Below are 23653 nucleotides of genomic sequence, written 5' to 3' on the forward strand. Positions count from 1 at the left end.
TACCAAACTACACGAAGAAAGCGTCCATGAAGATGAATTCATGGTAAAATGAACATAATAACAGAACAAAATGTGGGCCTAAATTTTTCATGTTTGCTCTTTCACAGCGAAGAACTGCAGAAAGTCCAGAAACGACACGACGGAGGCTACAGTCAAGTCACTCCCTTGTTTGGCAGTGATTTTTGGCATGACCACGTGATGCACAAACAGAGCTTTAAATAAAAAGTTAAAATGAGAGCAACTGTCTCAGTTTGTCATTTAAGGTATTTACATTTTATCTTTGCGATCAGTGTTACATGTTGAAAGCTCACATGGTGACACAAACAAGCTGCATTTCCATGTTATTAATATCATATTTTGCACAAAGCCTACTGGATAATTTTAAACCTTTAACCCAGGAGTGCAAAGCATTTCCCGCTCCACCCATTTTAAAGCTCCAACTTCATTTCAATGCTTCTGTGGATGTAAATCTAAATATAACCATTGGGTGTTCTCAAAAATATGCAGCAGCCAAACTGAAAGCAAGACGCGTTTTCATAGAAAGTGCACAGGAAAGTTTAAACGGCGGCCTTTGTTCTCGGAGACATTTTGACATGTCAGAGTAGGAGCAGCACAGGTGGAGCCTGCTACATTATCAACGTCCCAGTGAAAGCCATGCCAGTGACCCAGCATGACAATACCAGTGGCCCCAAAGTGGAAACAGCTAAATGCAAAGCAGCCATCATCAGTGCTGTTAATTACACGTGTGCTTTTCCTGCCTGCTCTGACATGCCACAACGTTTGCTGTGAAAAAAGGCTTATTGCAGGACTTCTGTTACTTTGCCTCAGTTTGCAGGGAATTACACGACAGCTGGTGTCAAGGCCGAAAGCTACTCAGTAAAGGATTGTTACACCATCTGCTGGTGAGGAACTGCACATACAAAAAATATGTTTTATCTTAGAGCAGTCTGCTTCAGCTCCTGGTTTTATTACACAGACTTCTTGCCTAAAATCTCATTAAAATCATTCTGCAGTCCTAGTCTGAAGGGCTAGAAACAGTTATGTATTAATATATATCTGTAGTAACTTTGGAGGATGTGAGAGATTCAGGAAAATGCTCCAGAAACACCGAACAAAAAAAGAGTTGAAATACCTGCAGGGCCTCTCACCTGCACGGGTTGTGATTGGTTGTCAGTATTCACAAAGAAGCAACACCACAGAGTAAAAATACTCGATTAAAGTGAAACTTTGTGTTGCACTTACTGAAGGTATTACCAGCAAAGTGCACTTCAGGTATCAAAAGTGAAAGCATTCATTAGGCAGGTGGAATGTCAGTGTACAGGTCACTCAGTAATAACACACATGCAGAAGCAGTATTCATTTTCATTTGAGGACCCCCGCCTGTGACCCTTTCAAACCCTTTAGCACCTGTTTACTCTCTGGGTCTACCACTCGTCATACAACCGTCATCCAGCTGTTTCTGTTTGCTGGTTAACTGTTCATTGGCCCTTGATGTGAACTCATGTATCCAAATCTCTGAACAATTTCATTCTCACCAGAAAATAAACCGCTTTGATTAAGTTTCCCTCTGACGCCGACCTCAGGCCGAACTGTTCACAACCACATGGTGCTGGCCCGACGAACGCAATGACAACTTCTATTTTCCTAATGAGATGTCAGCACAGTGCTTGGATCTACGTTTATGCCTGACAGTGAAGCTCTCATTATGTTTAATGCTGAAGAAATGTCAGAGTGCTCCTCACTCTTTCTGTGTTTATCGAATAATGACTGGCGCTGTTTGAGCCTGTTTAAAGTGCATCTGCTTTGTCTGTTCGATGTGGATGTGAATGACATTGAACACCGAATTTCATCTCAGCTAAATTTTCAAAGTATTTTCTCCTGCTCAGCTACAGTTTTCAGATGGTGCAACACTGAAGAAACAGCAAAATGTTGTTTTTCATCTGTTGTCTTTTGAACATCTCACACCAGGCGTGTCCAGGTGAGTGGCACTGGCCACCCCTGAAATCTGATTGGTCACCCCATATGCCACTCCACTGTCCTAAAGTTTGTTTGGCTACTTGCACAGTTAGAAGCATATTTTTGAATGTGCATGTTTTCTTATGCATGTAACTACTTTTTGAGGGTGTGATGAAGTATGGAAACATCACATATGCTGTGTAGTGACTGACAGGATTATTTACTAGCTTAATTAAAAAAATGTAAACACGGGAATGTAGGAACAATGCAATAAAATCTAAGATACTGTAATGTTAGTAATTCAAGTAGATCTGAAAAATGGTGAATTACTGCTCACAGTAAGTTACATCATTGGTTCAAATGTGTTGACAAGAAAGTCTGCAGATGAGAAATGTGTATTGATGACAGTAACGACAGTTGCTGCTCGATAGCAAAAGTGCTTTTTGAAACATGACGTCTGGTTTTTGCATGTGCGCCGCTGATCATTGAGGACACTTTATCATGTATTCTTGCACATTTAGACACATGTTTTTACCTACAATACGAGGCGCCGGTGTGGGGCACCGGCAGGCTGGGAGAGGTGCCCCCTTTTCATCTCCCCCCTGCCCTCACTGAGTCTTTGAACGCCTCTGACCTGAAAGTTCGCTCCCATTTGCTTTGAAATCCCCTGAAATAAATGGTTTGTAACAGCAAACACTAACTGTAGAAACCAATCAAAGCATAACCGACTGATACATTGATTAATGGCGCGTTTCTACAGCTGGCTGCGGCTCCCTCTGACCTCCATGCCTCCCTCCGCACAGCGCTCCAAACCCGCTATGGCAACAGGGGAAAAAGACACGAAAAAAAAAAAAAAAAAAAAAAAAAAAAAAAAGGAAAAGGAAAAGATTTGACAACATGGCGCACTTCTTTCCTTGAGAAAAGTTTCTCCTGGACGCCACTCGGCTCAGTGTTTGTGGAATTTCCTCGTCGACCCTCGCGGCTCAGCGTGGACTTGTTGGCTGACTTTTGGACACCTCTGGACGCAGAAACGGTCGACAAAAAAAGCGAAGAAGGAGTGTGATGGGATGAGAGCGATAACCCGTCTCACAAACCAGAGCAGTCAGACAGGATGGAGAAGCAAGCGACTCTGAAAGAAAAGGTAAACACGTTCAAAAAGTGCTGCTTTGTGCACTGCCGTGCGAGCTGCCATTTTTCTACTCGCTGGCACTTTATTTCCCCGCTGAATAACACTTTTTACCTCGCGTCCTGGACAGGAAATACCAAATGGCCATTCCTGCGCAAACCTCGTAAAAGACCTCTATCGATTTTCCAGTCATGCATACTGTACTGAGCTGCACGGTGGACGTGCGGGCTCTCCTGGCGCAGACAATAGCCAACAGAAATGGGATTTAAAATGTCAATGCAAGAGCGCACAGATTGCAAAATAAACCCAAACCGCGCTTATTTTGTCACTGCATGCGCAGAGAAGCTCGCGCTGCCAGGATCCCCCAGTGGCAGTAAGTTTGCGTTTATTGCCATGAACAAATCCTCATAATTCCCAACAAAACTGGAACTCTGCGCAGTCCAGACTGTGTTTGCATTTTGGGCTCGTCGCTGTCTCTTTGTCTCGTCATGATGAAGTTGGTGGGGTGTCCTGTGTGCAGGCTCTCATTATCTCTCCCTCTCCACCCTTCCTGCCACATACAGCAGGCAGCCCCCGGTGTGTTGCACCAGCTGACCCTCCTGCAGAATCACCCCTCTCTCTGGTGCAGATCAGCTGAAGTCAGCCGCTGGAGGGTTTGTTTCAAGGGGAGATCTGCATGCTCTCCAGCTCTGGAAGCACTAATCTATAATAGATGCTTCTCCTGACATTTCTGTGGGAGCAGAGCCTTTGAATGTCAGCAGCATGCGTGACTGTGCTGTCAGTGGTGAAGTGGGGGTCACTCTTTCTGAAGGGTGGGTAGCCTCAAACCCCAAAAGTGAAGTCTTGTTTTTAACCCCCCCGGTGCACAAATCCCACTGGTTTACTGGTGATAATGCAGCGTAATTGATCTTTTAACCAAGTGAAGTCGTGCCAGAGAGAAGCAGGAAGTCGATCCTTTTCCATGCTGTCATGTGATGGAAATGATCATTTACTGGCCATCATGCAAGAAAAGGTGGAAAAGATGAAGGCTGCAAGAAAGCGTCTGATTGGTAGAGCGCTGTAACTTGATGTTAAATCTGCTTGATACCCAAAGCCCTCATGTCGGCTGCTTCGACTCCCTGGGCCTCTGGAAGTAATTACCCGGCCTGCCCTATCCCAGAATTCAGTCTGAGGAGGTGTGGTGAGAAAGAGGTATAATGGAAGTTGGCCCTAAAAACATGCAACCCGAGATGAATTTCATGATTCAGTAACACTCAGCAAACCGTCGCCGTTAAATGGATGCGGCACTCATCTACTTAATCAATCAGACTGTATTGGTTGGATGAAGTTCCAGTAAGACGTGAGTCAATATGATAATTGCTCTCACATTCAGATGGTTTGGCTGCCAGTTGGTTGAGGAGGTTAACAAGTTGAGTTTGAATGGGAGCAGAAACGGATTCAGTCCCACGTCAGTGCCGATGGCCTCGCGCTCAGCCAGGTATTATCTGAGCGCAGAAGGAGATTGGTGTGTGGAATGAGCACGAGAGAGGAAGAACAGGTCATCAACGTCAGGACAGATTCAGGCTTTATTTTGAAGGAGCAGGACGTGAAGGATAAAAGTTGCTGAGCTAAAGACCCACATTTATTAACTCTGATGAACCAGTCCTTATTATTGAATGAGCCTTGGACTTTAACAATAAATGAAAGTTACATGTGCTGTGCAGATGGTCTTTATCCGGGTTAAAACACTGCTGACAGAACAATAACTTCTTGTTTTGGAAGCCTTGTTTTTAATTTTAGGTCATGCCACAGTACACCCCCACAGACACACTGATGCTTCGTGCAGTCGTGTTATTATTTAGATTTCACAGTGGGACGTCAGAGTTCTTCGTATGCTCTCAGTCTCGCTGCAACTGTGTCATTTTCCATCGGAGCTGAATTAAAGTCACTGGAGACGTATCGGATTATGGATCATGTCGCTCCTGGTTTTTATACTGTGCTGTTCACAGCAGACATTAACGTTGGCTTGTACTTTACTTGAGTATTGCCATTTTCTGCTGCTTTATACTTTCATTAGAGAGGCACACATTGTACTTTTTAGTCCTACACATTCATTTAAAAGCTTTAGTTGCTGGTTGCTTTGCAGATCTGGATTATTAACACAAATGATAATTGACAGTCATTGAAATGAGCTCCTCTTTTAACAGCTGCAACATTTAAAGTGATGAACTTATTAATGCATCAATAAATAGATCCAATAGTGTAAAGTATGTTATGAAATGGGCCATTCTGCATAATTAGAACTTTTACTGCTTCAAGTATATTTTGATGCTAATAGTTTTGTATATTTGTACTTTTCCTTGAGCAACTACTATACTGTGTGTATGTTATTGAGGGTCTTGCTCAGGGGCACTCCTGTCAGTCAAGTGTTGGATTCATCTCCCTCCTCTCTATTTCTGCAGTTTTCAATCTTCGGCTCTCGGACGGCGGGCCGACCTCTCCGCTGTGTTTCTGGAGACGGCGGCGTCAGGTATGGTCTCAGCAAAGCGGAGTTCATGGAGAAAGTGCAGCAGAGCAATGAGGCGTGTCAGCGCGGTGACTTTCAGGCGGCCGTTCATTTGTACACCAACGCCCTACAAGCCGACCCCCAGAACTGCATCCTGTACAGCAACCGCTCGGCGGCGCTCCTCAAACTGGGACAACACCAGGCGGCGCTGGATGATGCTGAGAAGGCTTGTGAGCTCAATCCCAAGTGGCCCAAGGTAAGCGTGCGGCGACAGCTTGAACGATGGGTACACCAACACTGTAGAGCCTCTGTGGGGCGACATGAAGGGAAGAGTTTTCGCCCTGTAAAACAGAAATCGTTGCCTTGTCCACCAGCAGAGTGTCATTGTCAAACAGTGTGAGTCTCATCATATCAAATCTAATTCTGGGGCTCTGATGTTCAAATCACTGCCAATTTGAAATGTAAGTATCAGGACGTAGCTGCACAGACTGAAAGGGTCTGCAAGTTTAATCCGAATTGTGCTGTCAAAAATGACATTTAGTCAGTACAGAAGGTGATAATCGAACAGTTCATAAGAAATTTAATAAGAAATTTAGCACCGTTGCTTTTTTCTCACAGAAATCAGATGATTTATCTCCAGTTGGAGGCGTTTCAAATTCCACTCACACCTTCGCTCCTCGGTCGCATTCTTGTGGCCGCTGATCAATACAAAGTTTTTCTGGGGTCTTGTCTTTGATCTTGTCCAGGCCACGTGGACTAACCTGCGATAGATTTCACATTACTCAGCCGCAGAGATCACTGGGAGACCAATTCCTCCCAGTGATAGAAATGCATTGATTTCAGGATTTAGCATGGAGAGATACTTCGGTCTTTGGAGAGGGAGAGATTGATGATAATGTGGTAGAGTGGTATTGATGATGATTTGTCGCTACCAATGATGCATCAGTGGCCACCTCTTGTTTGATGTGAGGTCGTGTGTCTTCGGATGCTCAGGTAGGTTTCCTCCACCGTAGAGATGAGTCACTGCACAGAGGACTGTCACTTTTCATTACACAGATAATGTCGTGTGCCGTGTGTGTGTGGACATTTGAATAGAGACAATGAATGCAGTCCTTTGAGCACTTATTGTTCACATTTATATGAATATACAGATGCTGTGCAGCTGTTTCAGTTTTTCAGTACACATTTATACATTTGTGCTGCAGGCAATACAAAAGAAAATAAAGGAAAACGAGAGAGAGAGAGAGAAAAAAAAGAAGAAATACGTATTTTAAGAAAGAACGCAGACTAAAGACGGAGCTGAAGTGGACAAGGACAAAGCCTGTGACATCAGTTAGCCCCAGTGCCGACCTTGTAAGAGAAAAAAGAGCAAAAAAAAGAGTAAAGCTCTCACTGATGAATGCAGACCTTCGAGCACTCGCTGTTCACATTTCTGTTGTGATTATCCAGTTGCTGTCCAGCTGTTTTAGACGTCTTTCAGTACACGTTCATACATTTTCACTACTGACGGCACAGAAGAAAAACAGAAGTAAGCAGAGAGAGAAGTAAAGCTCTCATTGATGAGCGCCTGCCGTCCTTCTGGCTCGTGCTGATGATGACAGCCCTTCACATTTTTGTTTTGAATATGCAGTTGCTGTCCAGATGTGTTCCAGTCCCGTGTTTCTTCTATGTGATGACCACCTCTGCAGCAGTAGTGTCGCCTCTCACTTTGTAGCATTAGCATAGGGCACATCGCGCTCATTCGGGAGAGACCTCGTAACCCGCTGAGGCCAGTGAGACCAAACTGTAATTGAAAATCGCTGCCAAAATCATTCTCCTTTCTCCTCTTTATATGCTGTCCAAGTACAATGAATTCTTTGTGGTCTGACTGGGGGATGGTTGGCTTAATCTAGGCTGTGTAGCTCTGCTTATTCTTGGATTTATTGCCTGACAGCTTTGACTCTCGTGCTCAAGTTTGCGTTAGCAGACTGAGTCAATGTATAGCCTGACCCCTGTGTTTTACTTTGTAACAGGAGACAAGGGGATTAATATGTCTGCCGTATTGACAATTGTACAGAGGGGTGCATGTTCATGTTTTAAATGAAGTTTCTTCGATCACCACTAGGGGTCAGTCACGTCAAACAGGAAGCGTTCTGCTTGTGCAGGACCAAAAACAGCATCCAAGCCATTTCATTTCCGAGATGTTTTTTTCATTTAGTGGGTTCAAGGGAAGCAAAATGTTCATCGTGACCGGCTTTCATCTGAGTGTAGAAATGTACGCAGACATATATCAGTGCAGCCACCACGGAGGATTTCACGGGAGGTGTTTTTTTTGTGCTTCATTAATGTACAGGTGGAGGTCAAGGTCACGACAAATCCATCTTCCAGTTTTTTTCTCTGATGTGTCAGAAAAGAAATACGTTTGGTCTAAACTCTGATCTTCTTCTGAGACTCTGAGTTTTTTTTTTTTATATCAGAGTGGGAATGAATGAACGCTGATAACGTCTTACAGGTCCTCTATTCATTTAGTCGCTGCCTCTAAGAATTGATTAGTGACGGTGGTCTTGACACTTATGGCGTCGGCCTCGGGGAAGGAGAGCTTTGGCGCTGTACAGTCCATCTGCTGCGCCTGGATGTTTGATGAAGGAACAGGGATTAAATCACAGGAGTGTGCTGGCATTCAGATCCCGCATGAGTACATAATATCATCAATCTTACCTCCCTGCGACTGCACTTCTGGATTGGCCCGTCAAACAGTGACAGGCGTGGTTTCGCTGCCCCGAGCGCCGGCGAGCAGCCCACCCCGCTGAAGCCCACAGCCGGCCTGTGAAGGAGCCCCCTGTCTAATCTGTCAGCTTTCTCTGCTGTAAGTGCCAGAAAACACATTCTGAAAGAAGAAGGAAAATGTGTGGTTTAATGACCCAAGACAGCTTTAGGCCCTTTGTACCTCACCCTCTTACTGAATGTAAAAAGCTTAAATGAGAACAAAATAGGGTGTCATTTCACAGAACAGGGCCAACGCTTGTGTGTGTGTGTGTTCACGCTTTGTCTCTGGGAGGGAAGCTGGGAGAAAATGTGCGATGTATAATCAAGCTTCTTTTCATGTGCGTGATTAATCTTCAGAGGTTCAGCATGTGAGATTTTGAGCCTTAATATCGCAGCAAACACACATTTAGTGTGTAAAGATACGGTGGAGGACAGAACGTACAGCTGAAGCAGTCAAACGTCAGCGACCTGAAGAACGTTTTACTGCATGTTTTAGGCAGCTAGCGTTAGCAGGATAGCAAGCATGCTAATAATTTCATTCCAGAGGTTTAGCTCAGTTGGCAGATGAAAGCTGAATTTGCTCCTAATGTCACTAAATTAACTGGATTGTTAGCAGCAGTAAAGATGCGCTTCCTCCTGCGTTCCTCGCCACTTGTTCTCGTCCAGAGAACTTTATTTTGTCTCGCTTTGTGTTCAGCGTCTTTTCTTGCTGAGAACATGAAGGAAGCGGGGAGGTGGCGCCTGCTGGTGCTCTGGTGCGACACCTAGTGGCTGGAAAACCTCATATATGGACTCTTTCAAACGACACTGCAGCTAACTCTTTAACATTTAAAGACACGGCTGTGTAAGATAGAAAACGTGTTAGCGTCTATCTCCTGCGAGGATTTTGCGATTCTGTGCTTTTCCAGGCCCACAGGAGCGACAGAGAGGACCGTACCCTCTCTAGACGGATCCTGCTGCTCCTTCTGGTTCCTCCCTCTCCTCACGGCTCCTCCAGTGACATGTTAAACAAACAGTCCTTTCTGCTATCGCTGCCGTTCTCCGGCGTGAGCGCTGACAGGAGAGCTCCCCGGGAACCAAAAGATGACTGGCACCGCGCCGTCAGGGGAAACGTCTCTATCATTTGCATATCTTCTGATTATAGGTTATGATGGTGCCTATCAAGGGTATTCTGTCTCCTCGAGCGTTTGTTGCCGAAGTTGCTGCCTTATCTTTAAATGATGGTTGAAACCCTTCAAGCCTTGTTTCCCAGATGAAGCTCCCATTTTTTTCAGCGCGTACTTTTTTCTTTTTCGCCAACATTAAAATGTCCGTTTACATCCCAGTGGAGGGACTCTGGGTTTAACCGGGACAATGAGTGTTTGCATTGGAAAAGGTCACGCTGTGTGGAGTGCTGAAAGGAGACTTTAATTACAGCGGCAGCATATCCAGTAATTGTGTGAGGATTGGATGGTGACACCCTGATGAGGCATAAAGCTTCTTTCTCCCGCAGTGCTGGGTGATGACACTGTCTGCTGCCGTTACTGTAAGGAAGAAAAAGAATCGGCTGTGTGGTTTGAAGACCTCATGCTTTGCCGCTCTGCTTTTCATGTGGATGAAAACCGCTGGGGTGTAATGCTCCCCTGTCGCTATGACAGTCCGTTAAAGCAGCTCTCATCTGATCTCGGTGTGTGTTGAGAATAAAGAACCTGGCTTTTGATCTCACGTGGAGAGTGGTTACGGCTCTTGTTCCTTTCTTCTCGCTTTTATTCGCACCATCTGAAATATTTATCTCATAACGTCTTGGTGATCTGTTCTATTATTTTGATACATGCTGAATGACGACATGAAAACCTCACAGTGAAGCCACAGTAAGTGGGCTAAACCGCGCGTGTTTGTGCTGCAGAGAACGTGTATCAGGTGGTCACGATGTCGCCGAGTGCTACGATTATTTGTGCATTATTTTACATTATTTTCCCTGAAATCAAACGTTTTGCAAAGCTGAAGCTGTCAACCATCCTGACGAGCAGCTGTTAGCCATGCTAGCAGTGTGTAGCTCTGTGGACGTTCATGTTTCCAGAAAGTATCTTTTCTTAAAGCTGTCTTCAGGTCAGATTTTTTAGTTTGTCCAGCAGGTATTTTTTGGTCATAAACCAAACGGCATTCCCAGCAGCCTCAGCTGTGTGATCAGCATCCACGTGTCGGTGTTATCATTTGAAGCTTGTTAGCCTGCTGACATTAGCATTTAGCTTGAAGCCGCTGTGCCTGGCTGTTCCCGGTCTCTCCTGTGCACTTTTAGATCTCACTGCTGACTGGTTACAGCACATATATTCATCACCAGCTACTTGAAAATTTAAAACAGGAAAATTAAATATAAATTAATAAACACAATAAAAAATAAATGCTGAATTCTGAACTCTATATGTATATTGAGGCCACGCTATGTATCAGTGAATATTTATAAAACCCCTTGATGCATATTTATGATTAGCATGATTTGATTTGAAAGAGTGCAGCTGACATCAACCTGCATACCTGCCCGTAGTTATGAATAAATAGTTATAAAATATGAATGCCTGGAGTTAGTCATGAGAATATGGATAGACGGCAGAGGCTCATTATAAGACCGTGCAGAGAAAGTTGCTCAGCGCGTCGCATTCTTAAATCAGATGTATTGCTTCTCGCCTTTTCGTGCTTGCAAATGATCAGCTTATGGTGGAAAATGGGGCGCAGCAGCTCATCTGCAGCTGCACTTCCTTCAACAAGACGACACAGACGAAGGCGGATTTTGCGATTGTCACTGTCAGAAGTCATTACCGATGACTTTCTGAAGATTTCGTAAGAGCTCAAACTATTTAAAAGTGAGTGGCGGGGCTGTCAGAGAGAGGAGAGGTCCACACGTGTTAGAAACTGGAAAAATGACTCGGCTGAGCGCTTGAAATGAGCTGAAAAGACCAAAATTAATCAGATCTAGATCTTGTCACATTCAGGTATTAAAATAGCTGCAGTGCACGATAATATGACGTACGCTCAGTGGATTAAATTAACTTTGATTTGATTAAATTGTCTCAAAAGCACCACATGCTGTACGATGGAAAACGATGCAGGAGAAGAAAGAAAAAATGCGTCTTCGCAAAAACTTGTTGGTTGCCTCGTCGGCCTCCTGAACACCCTGCCAGTGTTTTTACGTGCAAGGTTTTATGGATATGCGCTTATTATGACAGCACGCTTCCCCTGCTGTCTCTCCTCATGACGTCGTGTGCTTTGGGTTAGAATAAGGTCTTCCCGCCAGTTTCCCCTCTTCCACCGCTCCGCTGCTGTTTTCCACCGAAGCTTTAGAGCTCACCATGGAGAGAGCAGAGTCATGAACCACTAATAAGTGGGTTCCGTTTTGCTTCTACCCAGCCGAGGCTCGAACTAATGAACAAATCAAATGAATGGCATGTAATTATAGGCCAGGGAGAGCGGGACGGACAGAGGGTTGGCGCTAGCGGGCACAAACCTGAAATTATTTGTCTGGAAAATCTGTGAAATAAGCGGGAGCAGTTCAATTCTGTCTTTTTCCTTTAGAAGGCCGTTGCGGCTGAGCTGTGCCGCACGTATGTACGAGCCATGATGGAGGGAAAGTGACCACACACACACACACACACACACACACGCACGCACACGAGTTTGATTTCAGCAGCGCTTCCTTGGCAGCTGTGTCATTCTTTACGCAGACGAGATGAAACTAATCCCGGGCGACAGTTTGGTAAGCAGCGCCGCGTCTGTATCCACAACAGACTTTTGCTTCTTTGTGGACATGAGATGCTTTTGCTGCCTGTTTTGTATCTCATGTAACAGTTTTCAGTGTGAAATGCATCTGAGCTGTGGCATTGCGATGAATCTGATGGATGCAATTTGCATCCTCAATCACATCCCCTTCTTTAAGTCAAATAAGTCTGAGTAATACATTCAGGCACAGTGTCACGGCAGTAATATCACTGATAGAATGTGAATCCAGGGCTGTGCTGCTGTTTTCAGTTTACTATCTCAATACACTGTTGATGTGTTCGCTGTCTTTTCCTTTTTTCTTACATTTTGGAGCAGCGGATTCCAAATCCTGCTTACCCGGGTCGCTGTGATGGTGGCCAAGTGGTTTTCCTCTCTGCCACCCAGGCGCCCCACCAAATTGTAGTGTTTAGTAAAATTTAATCTGCTTTCAAGAAACACCAGGCGCGCACACGTAGAAAAAAAAAGAAAATTGGCCCATCTTTTCTTTTTTACAGCAACCATAAGCTCTGTACAGTATATATCTTCGATGCTCTGCCGGATCCCACAAAGTTCACAAAGAATAGGTTTTCAGTGTCGGATGATGTAATGTGGTTTGACGTGTGTGTGATGACCTCCCCGTCACCTCGCTGCTGTCTGTCTCCACGCCGTCCTGAGGGCCTGGATGAGTCAGAGCCGGGAGCTGATGTCACCCCGATTACAATCTGTCAGGCCTATCAACACCTACTGGCAGCTCATGTGATTTTCGACCATCTTCACACAAATATTGGACCCAAATTCAGTGTGTGCGTCTGTGTGGTGTGTGGCCAGTTGAGTTGTGGCTAATTCGGTCAGTGTGTTTTAGTTTTCCACAAATGTGTCTTTTGTTTTTTTTTTCTTCTATGCCATTTTGCAGATAAGCTATTCAGAAAATTAAACGCAGCGGCCTCTGCGTCCCAAAAGAAATAAACTGTGTCGACACTTTGGTAAGCACCTTAAACAAGAAACTTTCAATCACGTTGGAGAATGTCTGCGCCCTCAGAATGTTTTTTCCCTCCAGATACATCAATTGATTACCAGTTTAATAGCTTTTTGCTTGCTATTACATGGCAAGAAATGTCAAAAGGCCCAGAGAAAGCAAGCTCATTGCCATGCTCGTGGCATACCAGCCCGCCGCTGATAGTGGATCAGCTTTACAAGCCTGAGGAAATGAGGAAAACAATTGCACCCTGCTCCAAGCACATAACCCCTTGGGTTATACAGATGCTCTGTTTTTTTTTTTTCGTGCAGGGGTTCATCTCGCTGTCACCTTCATATTGTGCAGCCCCCTCCCACCTGGGAGTCGACGGGGCTCGGGCCTTGAGTCCTGGATGTCTCCAGAATTAGCACAGCCTGGCTCTGCTGCAGGGAGGGAGCGCTCCATTGGGGAAATGGGGTAGAGCAGAGAGCAACCTGCAGGAAGCCCATTAGTACACACTGCATAAGCATGGCAAGATGAATAGCGGAGCTGGGTTTTCTTGCCGCTCTGATCAGCTTCCTCAGCCCGTTCTCTTCACCTCTGAACTTTTGGTGACTAGTGCCTTCTCATTTTCTGGTGCGTCAGTGCCAGCAGCTGTGTCAGATGCATACCAACATTACGCCACTAGACTAGAAGAAAGAAAAGTCATTCGGCTGATGCATACTATCACAGATGTATTGTTGTATCTTTCACCTCTTTAAGGAGGTGCAAGCTTTGGTCTGTGCATAGCTCATGGTGGAAAGCCTTCGTCTCTTAGCGTGTGGTCTGTTTCATTCGGCACCTTTTCATGATGTAACCTCCTTCCCAGAATGAGTCATGTGCCCTGGTTCCTCCCAGGGAAATAAATCGGTGGGGATAAAGGTGCCACTAATTCTGTTTCCAGGTGGCTGTCTTGCTTTTTTTGGAGAGAAGTACAGCGGCAGTTCAGGAAAATCAGCGTCTAATTGGTTTGTACTTGAAATAAATGAAAGAAGTGGGTCGAGACCTGAGTTTGGGTGTGACGCAAGCCCTTTTCTGAATGTACTGTCATCCAATCAGTTACATGAGTCTTTATTGAATACGGCTAAAACAGGAGAAATATTAATCTTTTTTGCATTGTATGTTTTTTTTTATACAATTTAAGTGGCCTGAAATAAGGCAGGCACCCCTGCAGGCTTGAAATGTGGCTGTAAGAATTAGTAGTTTTCTCACTGATGGAAAACAGAAGCCGTGGTCGGCTTGAATTCAGTCAGTTCCTGTGTATTATAACGCCGGAGTGAAGTTTTAACAAGAGAAAAAGAAACTTCTCAGACGACTTCTGCAGCATAATTGTCTCCTCTGCTGTCCAGCTGTAATGTATGTAATAAACAGTCATAGTTTTACCAAAATAAAAGCCCTGAAGTTATGCTAGAAAGAGCACATTTACAGCACGTGGAGCCACGTTGCTCCACAGCGCCGTCAGTGGTCAAAACTCTGCAGGCTAAGTGAAATGATAGCTGTCGGGACATCTTTCCTCATTATTGCCAATAGAAACAGGCCACATCAGTGTGTAAATCACAGCGTAGAGCAGTGAAAAATGTCACTGCACATTAATAGAGCACATTTGTTCAGTAATATGTCACTTAAAATCTATCACTGTTTCAATTGATGCATCAGCAGAAAACAAAGTCTATTTGTCGGCGTTGCTCGTGTGGAACCGGAACATGAAATGTAATCAAGCTTTACTTAAAGTATGACCTAATTTTTGCCCATTAAGCGAGTGCTGCACGATCACAATTTCTCCGTAATTACTGACTTAACTGGCACGTCGTATATGATTAATGGTCGAAGATTTCTGATAAATAATGGATGTTTTTAGGGCAGTCTGGAACAAAGACTGCAATATGGACAATATTATGTTAACGTCTTGTGTGATAATCTCAGATTTTTTCCTAAAATGGAAAGCAGGGCCGTTTAATATTCAAATCCAGCCCAGTGAAAGATGGATCTTCTTTTTCTGTGTAAATGTCTTGGTGTGTAATGGCCTCCAGCCTAATCCATTCTTCTAAAGTGCTCCTTCTAGATCTCAGGGCTCGTTTTTAGGCAGCTAAATTACTCACTTGTGTCAGGTTATTACAATTAGCTGTTCGAGTGCCTGCGCTGTTGTGTCTTACCTAGATACTTCCCTCTAATTCGTTCTCTCTGTAATGAGTTTTACAGGGAAATGCACCAGCAACAACAACAGGAGCAGCAAAATGGAAATGCCTGGGGAGATGTATTAGCTAAAAAACATGGAATGCAGGTGGTGTTTTTACGTGTGCGAAGCTGACAAATGACTTCCGTGGTTATGGATGCGATCTCAGGATTTGACCAGAGGCTGAGCTCTTCCAGTCAGGCGTTAAAAATCACACACACGTGTCCTCAAACAGAACTCCAGTGTGTTGTTGTTTTAATGAGCCGGACAATCAGACACACTCAGTGACCAGAGAAACATCAATCTCTGTTCAGATGCTCACTGAAGCACCTTTGACCCTGATGTTAGCCGGAACACGTGGCAGACAGACCTGCAGCTTCCCTCGTGAGGCGGTCTGTGTTGAATCTAAGCAGACGTCGGTGCTTTGCTCTCATTTTAGTGCATATTTCCTCTGAATTCACCTCCGAGGCGTTCAGTGGGCTTGATATCAATGGACTCTGGTGGCTGGATCATTAACGTCATTTCACTTGAACCTCCTCAAACCGTTCGGGGTGATTCTTGCACCTTGACAAGGACACAATCTTGCTGAAAGTGCCATCATCAAGGGACCATGAGGGTTTCACTGCCCTCAAACGTTTGTACAGGTGTGCACAACAAACCCATCGATCCCTGAGGTTTACACCCTGAGTCCTCCAAGAGGGATCGGTTGGACCAGACAGTCTACCTGATTCTCAGCGAAGAGACGTACCCGTCCCGGTCGTCTCACACACGAGTGCCGTGCATTGTGCTTTGACTCGAACAGACCACCTGACGTCCCCCACATTCATCTACCAGGAGCCTCGTCGCCGAAGTGTTTTGTGTTCTGCTTTAAGATTTCTGCCTTTGAGAAGCGACAGTTAAATTATGATTTAAGCCCGTGTTTGTTAACCCTTTCACATGCAAAGCAAGCGCGGAATTGGAGTTGCTGCTGTGTGCATCTGTTTATGTGGCGATGCATATGCAAATGGTAAGTGCCACTCCTCCGGCTTCTTTGCATTTGTGTAAGACCGAGTGTCGCAGAAGGAAACGAAAAAACCTTTTGCAGAAAATTAATCTGCGGCTATTCGATTAATCATTTCAGTCTCTGGTTCCTGCTTCTCAGGTGTGAGGATCTGATGCTTTTCTTTGTCATTCATGAGTTTCAGTCCTCATGCGATGCACCTCTTTCTACCTGTTCGCTTGTCTAAATAGCTGCCTTGTTGACTCGAGGTGTATAAATCCTGCTGTGGTGTTTTAGTGAGATGTAAAGAACATTGTTGTTCCCCTGCTGGTCTTCGAGGTGCAGTGCGCTCCGGTTCGTCTTTGCTCCTCTTTTGGCCTTGTGATTTTCACACAGGATCTACTTTCTCTGACTATACTACTAATGCCAGGGCTGGCCTCGAAGGGTCGCTTCACCCAGATTGCTATAAAACATATTTTCTCACACGCTCTTGGTATCTAACAAAGCAGATCCAGGCGCTCGGTTGGCAGGGTGTTCCTCTTATACTCAAATGGCATCAAGAAGGCGCCACAAACAAATGAACTCACTGTTTATCCACCGTAATTCAGTGGATTGTTACTAACTAACCACTGAGTCACAATAGCTCCTTACGTAACAATTTTCCAATCCTCGTCCCTAACGATTGTCCAGGTGCCCTGGGTAACCACATTTGGACCACTGTCTGCCGCCTCATTTGGCCTGATTGCCCCTACTGGCAACCACTTTTTTGCGCTGAAAAATTCTGTGTGCTCTGTCGTTTGGATGTAATCTTCCACTTTGGCAAATAAGAGCGAAACTGTTAAGTCATAAAGTAAAAACAGCAAAAAACAAAAAAGCAATCCTAAAACATAATTGAATAATCCATATCCCTGCTTAAGAGAAGATGGCTGCGAGGAGCTCAGATTATGAAAGCCAAATAAATAACTAGATGGATAAATGAGAAAAGATGGCTGATGGTAAAACATTTGAACATTCTTATACAAAATCCCTGTTATCCTCCTCGTTTACCGCAAATCCAGATCGAAAACGGCTCTTCAGGAGGTTATTATAATTAACCCTAATAATAATTACCTTGCAAATGAGTAGTCTTAAATTAGAGTGCATAAATCTGTCCATCACATTATATTATGTTGCTTAATTAGAGAGGCTGAGTCACTTATTTTATGTGCACCTGTGAGCAAGAGAACCAAACCGGACCAGACAGCCAATAAACATGACTTAGTGGTGTCATTATTTAGTGAGTCTGTCAGCGTTTCTCCTGCCTCACTCCACACATAAACACCATGCGTCAGTCACGGCTGAGAGAAATGTAAGGTTACGTATCACTATCGAAGGACTCAACACTGTGTCGTCTTCACGCATCTAACTCTTACAGTGTTTCCTTCCTGGAGCGCTGCAGCAGGTGGTGAGTCAACAGTGCAATCAGCAAATGTCATGTTGCACCGATGCTATTTTACCTTACAAAACCGCATTATGTCATTACGACGAACACTGAAACACTTATTGAGAGGACGGGGAGGAGGATAATGATGCTGGTGTGTTCACCCACATCTGGACAGGTGGCATCCTGCAGGTGCAGCGGAGCGTCAGTCTCATTAAATCTGACTTTTGAATATCAAACAGTCCCTAGAAACGTCTGCACTGTCCATCTGTATGTCATATTTATAGTCTTAAAGTACTGAAGTGCCATTTAATCCGCACACAAGCTTGTAAGCAGCTGCTTTGCCTTGTGCAGCTCCAGAGTGCCCGCCTTCACCTTCTAAACTCTTTAACATTATACTATTTCATACTTACTTAAGTCATCAGTTAAAGCAAAAGCAGATTAACTTGTGATTGATATAGATTTCATTCAAAGCTTGTCACTGCTTAATCTGAAAACCTGCAGGAATAAATGTGTCAAATTAAGCTCTGAGGATTGTTACATCCATAATTGAGGTCTGCAGTGCTCCAGCGTTGGTGTTTATTATTGATTAATGCTGCCTAATTAGTGCTTGGCACCTAACGATGTTGGCTAAATGATGCAAGCTCGTGAAAGACAATCTGAAAGCTGTAAAAGAATATTATTAAAGTGAGATGATTTGCTTGTTCAAGTCTTTGTAGCTGCGTAAATCCCCCATACAGATGGAACTGGAGTGTCGCCAGTGTGCGCTCGCTTGCATGAATTGCAGGATCAATCAGAAGCTTTGACCAGTTGTGATCAGGCTGTGCTCTAGTGAATGGTAAATATCTACAGCCGCTGAAATCTTTGTCCGGGAAAACAACCCACCTTTCAGCTTATTGGGAGAAAACCAGTGCAATGCAGTTATTCTCGTTCGGCCAGAGAAGAGGTGAAGCAGTCTAATCAATCACTCTAATTGTGACTGTGCAGCAGTGTGGATTTTACCCACTGCCCTTCCAATCACACGTCCAGAAAACATTGTTCTGCAACACTGTTCTCCATCTGTCACAGCACACAAAAGCCTCAGGTGATGCGACGCTCTCATCAGCGTGTGCGTGCTCTGCCATGACTGCGTCTCTCTTCTTGTTGAACTTCATTCTGGTCCGATGAGATGCAGCCGCATAAACTCTGTCCTGCGTTACGTCACGTGGGAAACGACCCGTCTGGAAGTGAGGTCAGAGTCGTGGTCGTGGCCTTGGGAAATCATATCTAACAATGAGCTGAAAACAGGAAGCAGGTTGGGAAGTTTGTCAACAAAGCTCGGAAACGACCTCTTTCGTTCGTCAGGGTCGCGGCGGGTCCAGCAATGGAAAACGCTGAGGAAGTTTTTACTTTTCACCTGTTGGGTCCAGACGGATGTAAACAAAGAGAGTATCTGCCACCACACAAGAACAGTCGTTCGTCCTCTCTGTCAAATGACGCACACTGTCCACATGTGACATATAGAACTCTGTAATGGGAGATATTACAGCCCATCTGGCTGTAAAACGCTGTACACTGATCCCTCTTAAAGGCTGACATGGTTTGACTGTAAAGTCGATATTCACACTGGAATGTAAAACTGTTTATCTGATATTACTACAGTTTATATCCCGGCCTTTCCAAAACTTTGCTTCCAGTATCATAATGAAATATTGATGTATCAAGATCAGAATGTTTCTAATTACTTCCACAGTTTTCATTGACTCATAAATAGAATAAATTACACATTTACCCTAAGCATTGGCATGTTTATTTATGATGCAGTCTCCTTTCAGTTTCATCTGTGTACTTCGTGTAATTGCACATTTGCATCTGCAGGACCACCACAGCTCTCATTTCCCCGAGCAACACTTATGGCACAAGGCGTTCATTCATGCCACGTGGGAGTTTGCCGTTACAAAGTCTGTGGTTAAACATTATTACATTATTGGGGTGGGTTTGTGGAAACATTCGGTTTTCATTCTGGGAAAAATAAGGCAACAAATGAAATATGAAATATGAAAAGCACTCTATCACGCTCCATAATGTGATGCATCACGCTGCTACATCAGCACTGTGGTTAAACATTAAAGCAGATATGTGCTAATGTGCATTTCATGTGATTTATTTTTATGCATTTACGTGTTTTTGCGCCACACCTGGCAGCCTGCCGCCTGGCTCCTGAAATAAAGACGTGTTTTAATTCCTCTGTAGATTCTGAGCACAGTATACATTAAGCCCATGCGTGATTAAATAAGATGCCTTTGTGGCTGCAGAGCCCTCAGGGGAATTAAAAATCTCTTTTGTCTGACATGTTTGATTAATAAATAGAAATGTTCGGCCAATTGGAGAGGGGGGGGGGAGGACAGTGTTTGGTCTGCAGAGGTTAAAACATCCTCACGGTCGGACAGTAGAAGCGGAATCCGCCGTCAAACACTGTGCCTCATTGTTTTTACCCTCTCTGTGTTGTATTATTATAGAAGCTCTAATATACGCCTGGCTATAATGTAAGCCGTGTTCATTTGTAAAAGCATCCTTTGTGAATTGTCAAAGGTTTTCCGCTGTGTGGCCTTAAACCCTGAAGACAGCCTGAGAGCGATGCAAGGCGTAGCGCTGATAATTCACTGGAGGTTATGTTCAGAGAGTCTGCTCTTTCATTTCACTACCATTCACTCCACAAAGAACTCCAGAGCTGAGAGAATATGTTAATACAGTGGAAGGAAAATGCCTTAACTCTTCTGTGTTCCATACCGAAATGGAACTGTCTTCTTCGCCGGTGGCTCAGACCCTACATCACCTGACACCTAATTACAAGCGGAAGTGTTCTGAATTTATGTCAGATGTGTTTTGAAGTTTCTGTGTCGTAGGACTCGCTTTCTTTCTTGCACGTTTAATTAAAAAGCTCTTTTCAGACCTGCTTGTCAGGCTGAAGCGTTCGTCTTTGTGATATCCTGATGTGGGTAAACTGATGCGGATTTAATTGAATCTAACAGCTTTGCTATCGCTAAAGAGCTAGTTTTCCGCCAATGCTGACAATGAGCGGGATAAAGGCTCCGGTCACACTGCTCTCATTCTGATCGTTGTTGATCTGCTGCCCTGATGGATCGTAGCTCATTGTTTGATTGCTCTGCCGCTTCTCATCTTTATCTCCGCTGCTCAGTTATGGTCAATATGCTGGACCGCTTGGTGCCATTTCACAGAGATGGTTCCATTATGACGAGCGAAATGTAATCCATCTTTGTGTGTGTGTGTGTGTGTGTGTGTGTGTGTGTGTGTGTGTGTGTGTGTATGTGTGTCTTTGTGTGTGTCCGGGAATGTTGAGTGTTACCCATGCAGACATGAAACAAACAGACTGAGCTTCAATTGGAGTATAACAGCCCTCCTTTCCCTCCATAATCTCACTTTTCCTCTAGCGCCACCAAGAGGTTGACCTTTGCGGTTTTAGGTGAAATATCTAGACAACTATTGGATGGATTGCCATGAAATTTGGTGCACACACAGTAACTTTGTTGACCAAATGCATCCCAAACTAGCCTCAGCTGTGCGCCAAATAGCAAATGTGAGCATGCTAACACCTTAAACTAAAATGGTGACCATGGGAAACATTATGCCTGCTAAACATCAGCATGTTAGCGTTGTCATTGTGAACATGTTTCCATACCAGCATTAGCATTTAGTGCAAAGCATATTGTGTACAGCTACTCAGAGCTGCTAGCATGGCTGTTGCATGCTAGCATGGTTTATACTGATAATTTGGTAAGTAAAAGTAAAATTCTTATTTTTTTGTATTTGCTAATATAGTTTTAATATTTATGCACCATCTCTAATTCTGCTCTCGAATCCAAAACCATGCATGTTTGTTGTAACTTTGTTTGGTGTTGCACATTAAGCTCTTCCTCTCTAGAATAACACTGTTTTGGGCAGATAAAGATGATCGCTGTATGGAAATATTGCCTCAGTTTGAGAATTGATTACATCCAGGGTCGTCGGAGCATCTGTGGTTACTGGCTGGGTGATTGGCTGGTTACCTTAATCAGTATGTCCTGATTGGCTGTGATATGGCTGAAGAACGTCTGATACAGCTGTCTCAACCTCTGCTCTGATCCCTCAACAGCAGGAAGGGAGGCCGGCTTTCATTCTCTTATAAGGCAGGGTTTATTGGATGTGGCAGACTAATAAAGAGTCTCACTTTGGAGTTGAGGTGAGAGGTCAAAGCTGGTGATAAGGGTATAGATGAGGAGGGATGGGTTTTTGTGTGTGTGTGTGTGCGAGAGAGAGTGTGGTTGTTCGTCTTTTGGGCTCTGCCTCATATTCTACAAATCCTCAGGGGATGGAGGGGAGAACTGGACCGGGATTACAGCATCTCAACGCCGTGTTCCTGTCACTCACAGAGAAACACTTCCTGTCCTGAAAGCGTCTGAGGAGGATGTGAGACGCACACGAGGTCCAGGGGTGATGATGAAAGAGATACCGCACCGTTAGAAAGATTTCATTTCTTCACATGACACATTATTAGAAGATGGAACAAACCGCCAGATGTTACAGGCCGACGTGGCGCTGACACGACACCAGTGAAATGTGAGCAGACTCAGACTGTGTTCTGTTGTTTTATGCAGATAATGTGCTCTGTATCATATTTGAGTCAAATCACCAAAAGCAAGAGGGTGTTTGTTGACTCCCACACTGCGGGTTGATGTGTTATCCAGCGCCACTCAAAGCTTGACTTCTGTGTTAATGTTTACTGCTCATACATGCGCATTCGATTTATTTATGACAGGATATCAAGCTGTCATATTGCTTTCAGTAAATCCAATCAGTCTGGTGGCAATGGGAAATATGATACTGGGTAAACAACTGGAGCCTCAGTTGACCACTGGGGTAATTTTCCTTATGATAAAAAGTAAATGAATCTTGTGCAGCATTAAGCCGCATTTTGTCTGCTTTGTTATGAGCTGTGTGTGCACATACTGTACATGTATTAGGTGAGGCACACGTGGCTTGTTAGCGCCGCGGCTATGCAACACGCATTTTTATTGCCATAGATTGCACACCTCAGTCCTGCGTGGAGGCGGTGATTCATGTTCCATATCTGGTTCCTGTGGTGTGAATGCTGTTGTTGTTGTGGGGGATAGAGGCATATAGGGGGTTGCACTAATTAGGACCTTTCTGCAGCTTTTGTGGCATTTTCATTCCGGCTGTTCCCTCTGCGGCCTTTTTATTAAAGCAAAAAAAAAAAAAAAAAAGCCGTTATGCGGTCATGCATTATTCACAACACAGGTGTCAATATGACCCTTGGCGACACCGGCTCACACGACGGCGAGCTCCGCCACAAACCGGCGCCCACTCATGGCGTTGCGCTGGCCTGTAGTGGTATGCATGGAGGTAGCTGTGCAAACAGATGCCTGGGGATTAGGAGCTTTCTCATATTTTTGCTGTTGTTTGGACCTCATTTCTGTCCCGAATTGATTACATTCTTTCCCGTACTCCAACGCGAGTACATTCTGGTACGTAATTAAGCATATTTATCTGTTAAAGCAGTTTAATCAGTAGATTCAGAGGTAGACGCGGGACAGGGCCCCGGCTGTATTTCACTGCTGTAGTTTCCCATTTAAAGAACTCCCACTGAGAGCAGTGGTCATCAGTGCTACAGCTGGCCGCCCAGTTACCTTTCATTTTCTCTATAATTGCTTTTTTTTGTAGTGGAGTGAATAGCGGGGAATAAAAGTAAAAGCGCCATCATTTTGAGTCTTTCTGTGTGCCTTTTCACACGCTATGTTATGTCTCCTACACCTCTCTGTCTGTCTGTCTCTCCGTCTCATTATGCCGACTGTCCTGGCCCTATTATTCCCCTAGTGAGGTCTCACGGGGCATGTTTTTCCCGAATAAACATCTCTCTGTGTTTGTCTAATTTCTCCTTATTAATGTGGTCACGTCTGGTGCTGAAGCGCTACGTCTGGAGTATTAGGAAGCCCTAATTTGCCCTGCAGAGATGTTGCTGTATGAGGACAGGGGAAGAGACTGGGGC

At 44.4% G+C, this 23653-nt stretch overlaps 1 protein-coding gene across 2 annotated transcripts in view; it reads left to right on the forward strand.

Moving 5' to 3' along the window:
• The first annotated feature begins 2842 nt into the window (after positions 1-2842).
• LOC143321227 (tetratricopeptide repeat protein 28-like) overlaps positions 2843-23653 on the forward strand; it is a 158925-nt gene continuing 138114 nt past the window's right edge. For both annotated transcript variants that reach the window (XM_076731437.1, XM_076731438.1), the window contains exons 1-2: positions 2843-3097; positions 5524-5823. In XM_076731437.1, coding sequence (XP_076587552.1) covers positions 3068-3097; positions 5524-5823 — 330 coding nt within the window. In that variant the 5' untranslated portion in view covers positions 2843-3067. The remainder of the gene's footprint in view (positions 3098-5523; positions 5824-23653) is intronic.

The sequence above is a fragment of the Chaetodon auriga genome, chromosome 5 (assembly GCF_051107435.1).
Source record: "Chaetodon auriga isolate fChaAug3 chromosome 5, fChaAug3.hap1, whole genome shotgun sequence".
NCBI classification, from domain to species: domain Eukaryota; kingdom Metazoa; phylum Chordata; class Actinopteri; order Chaetodontiformes; family Chaetodontidae; genus Chaetodon; species Chaetodon auriga.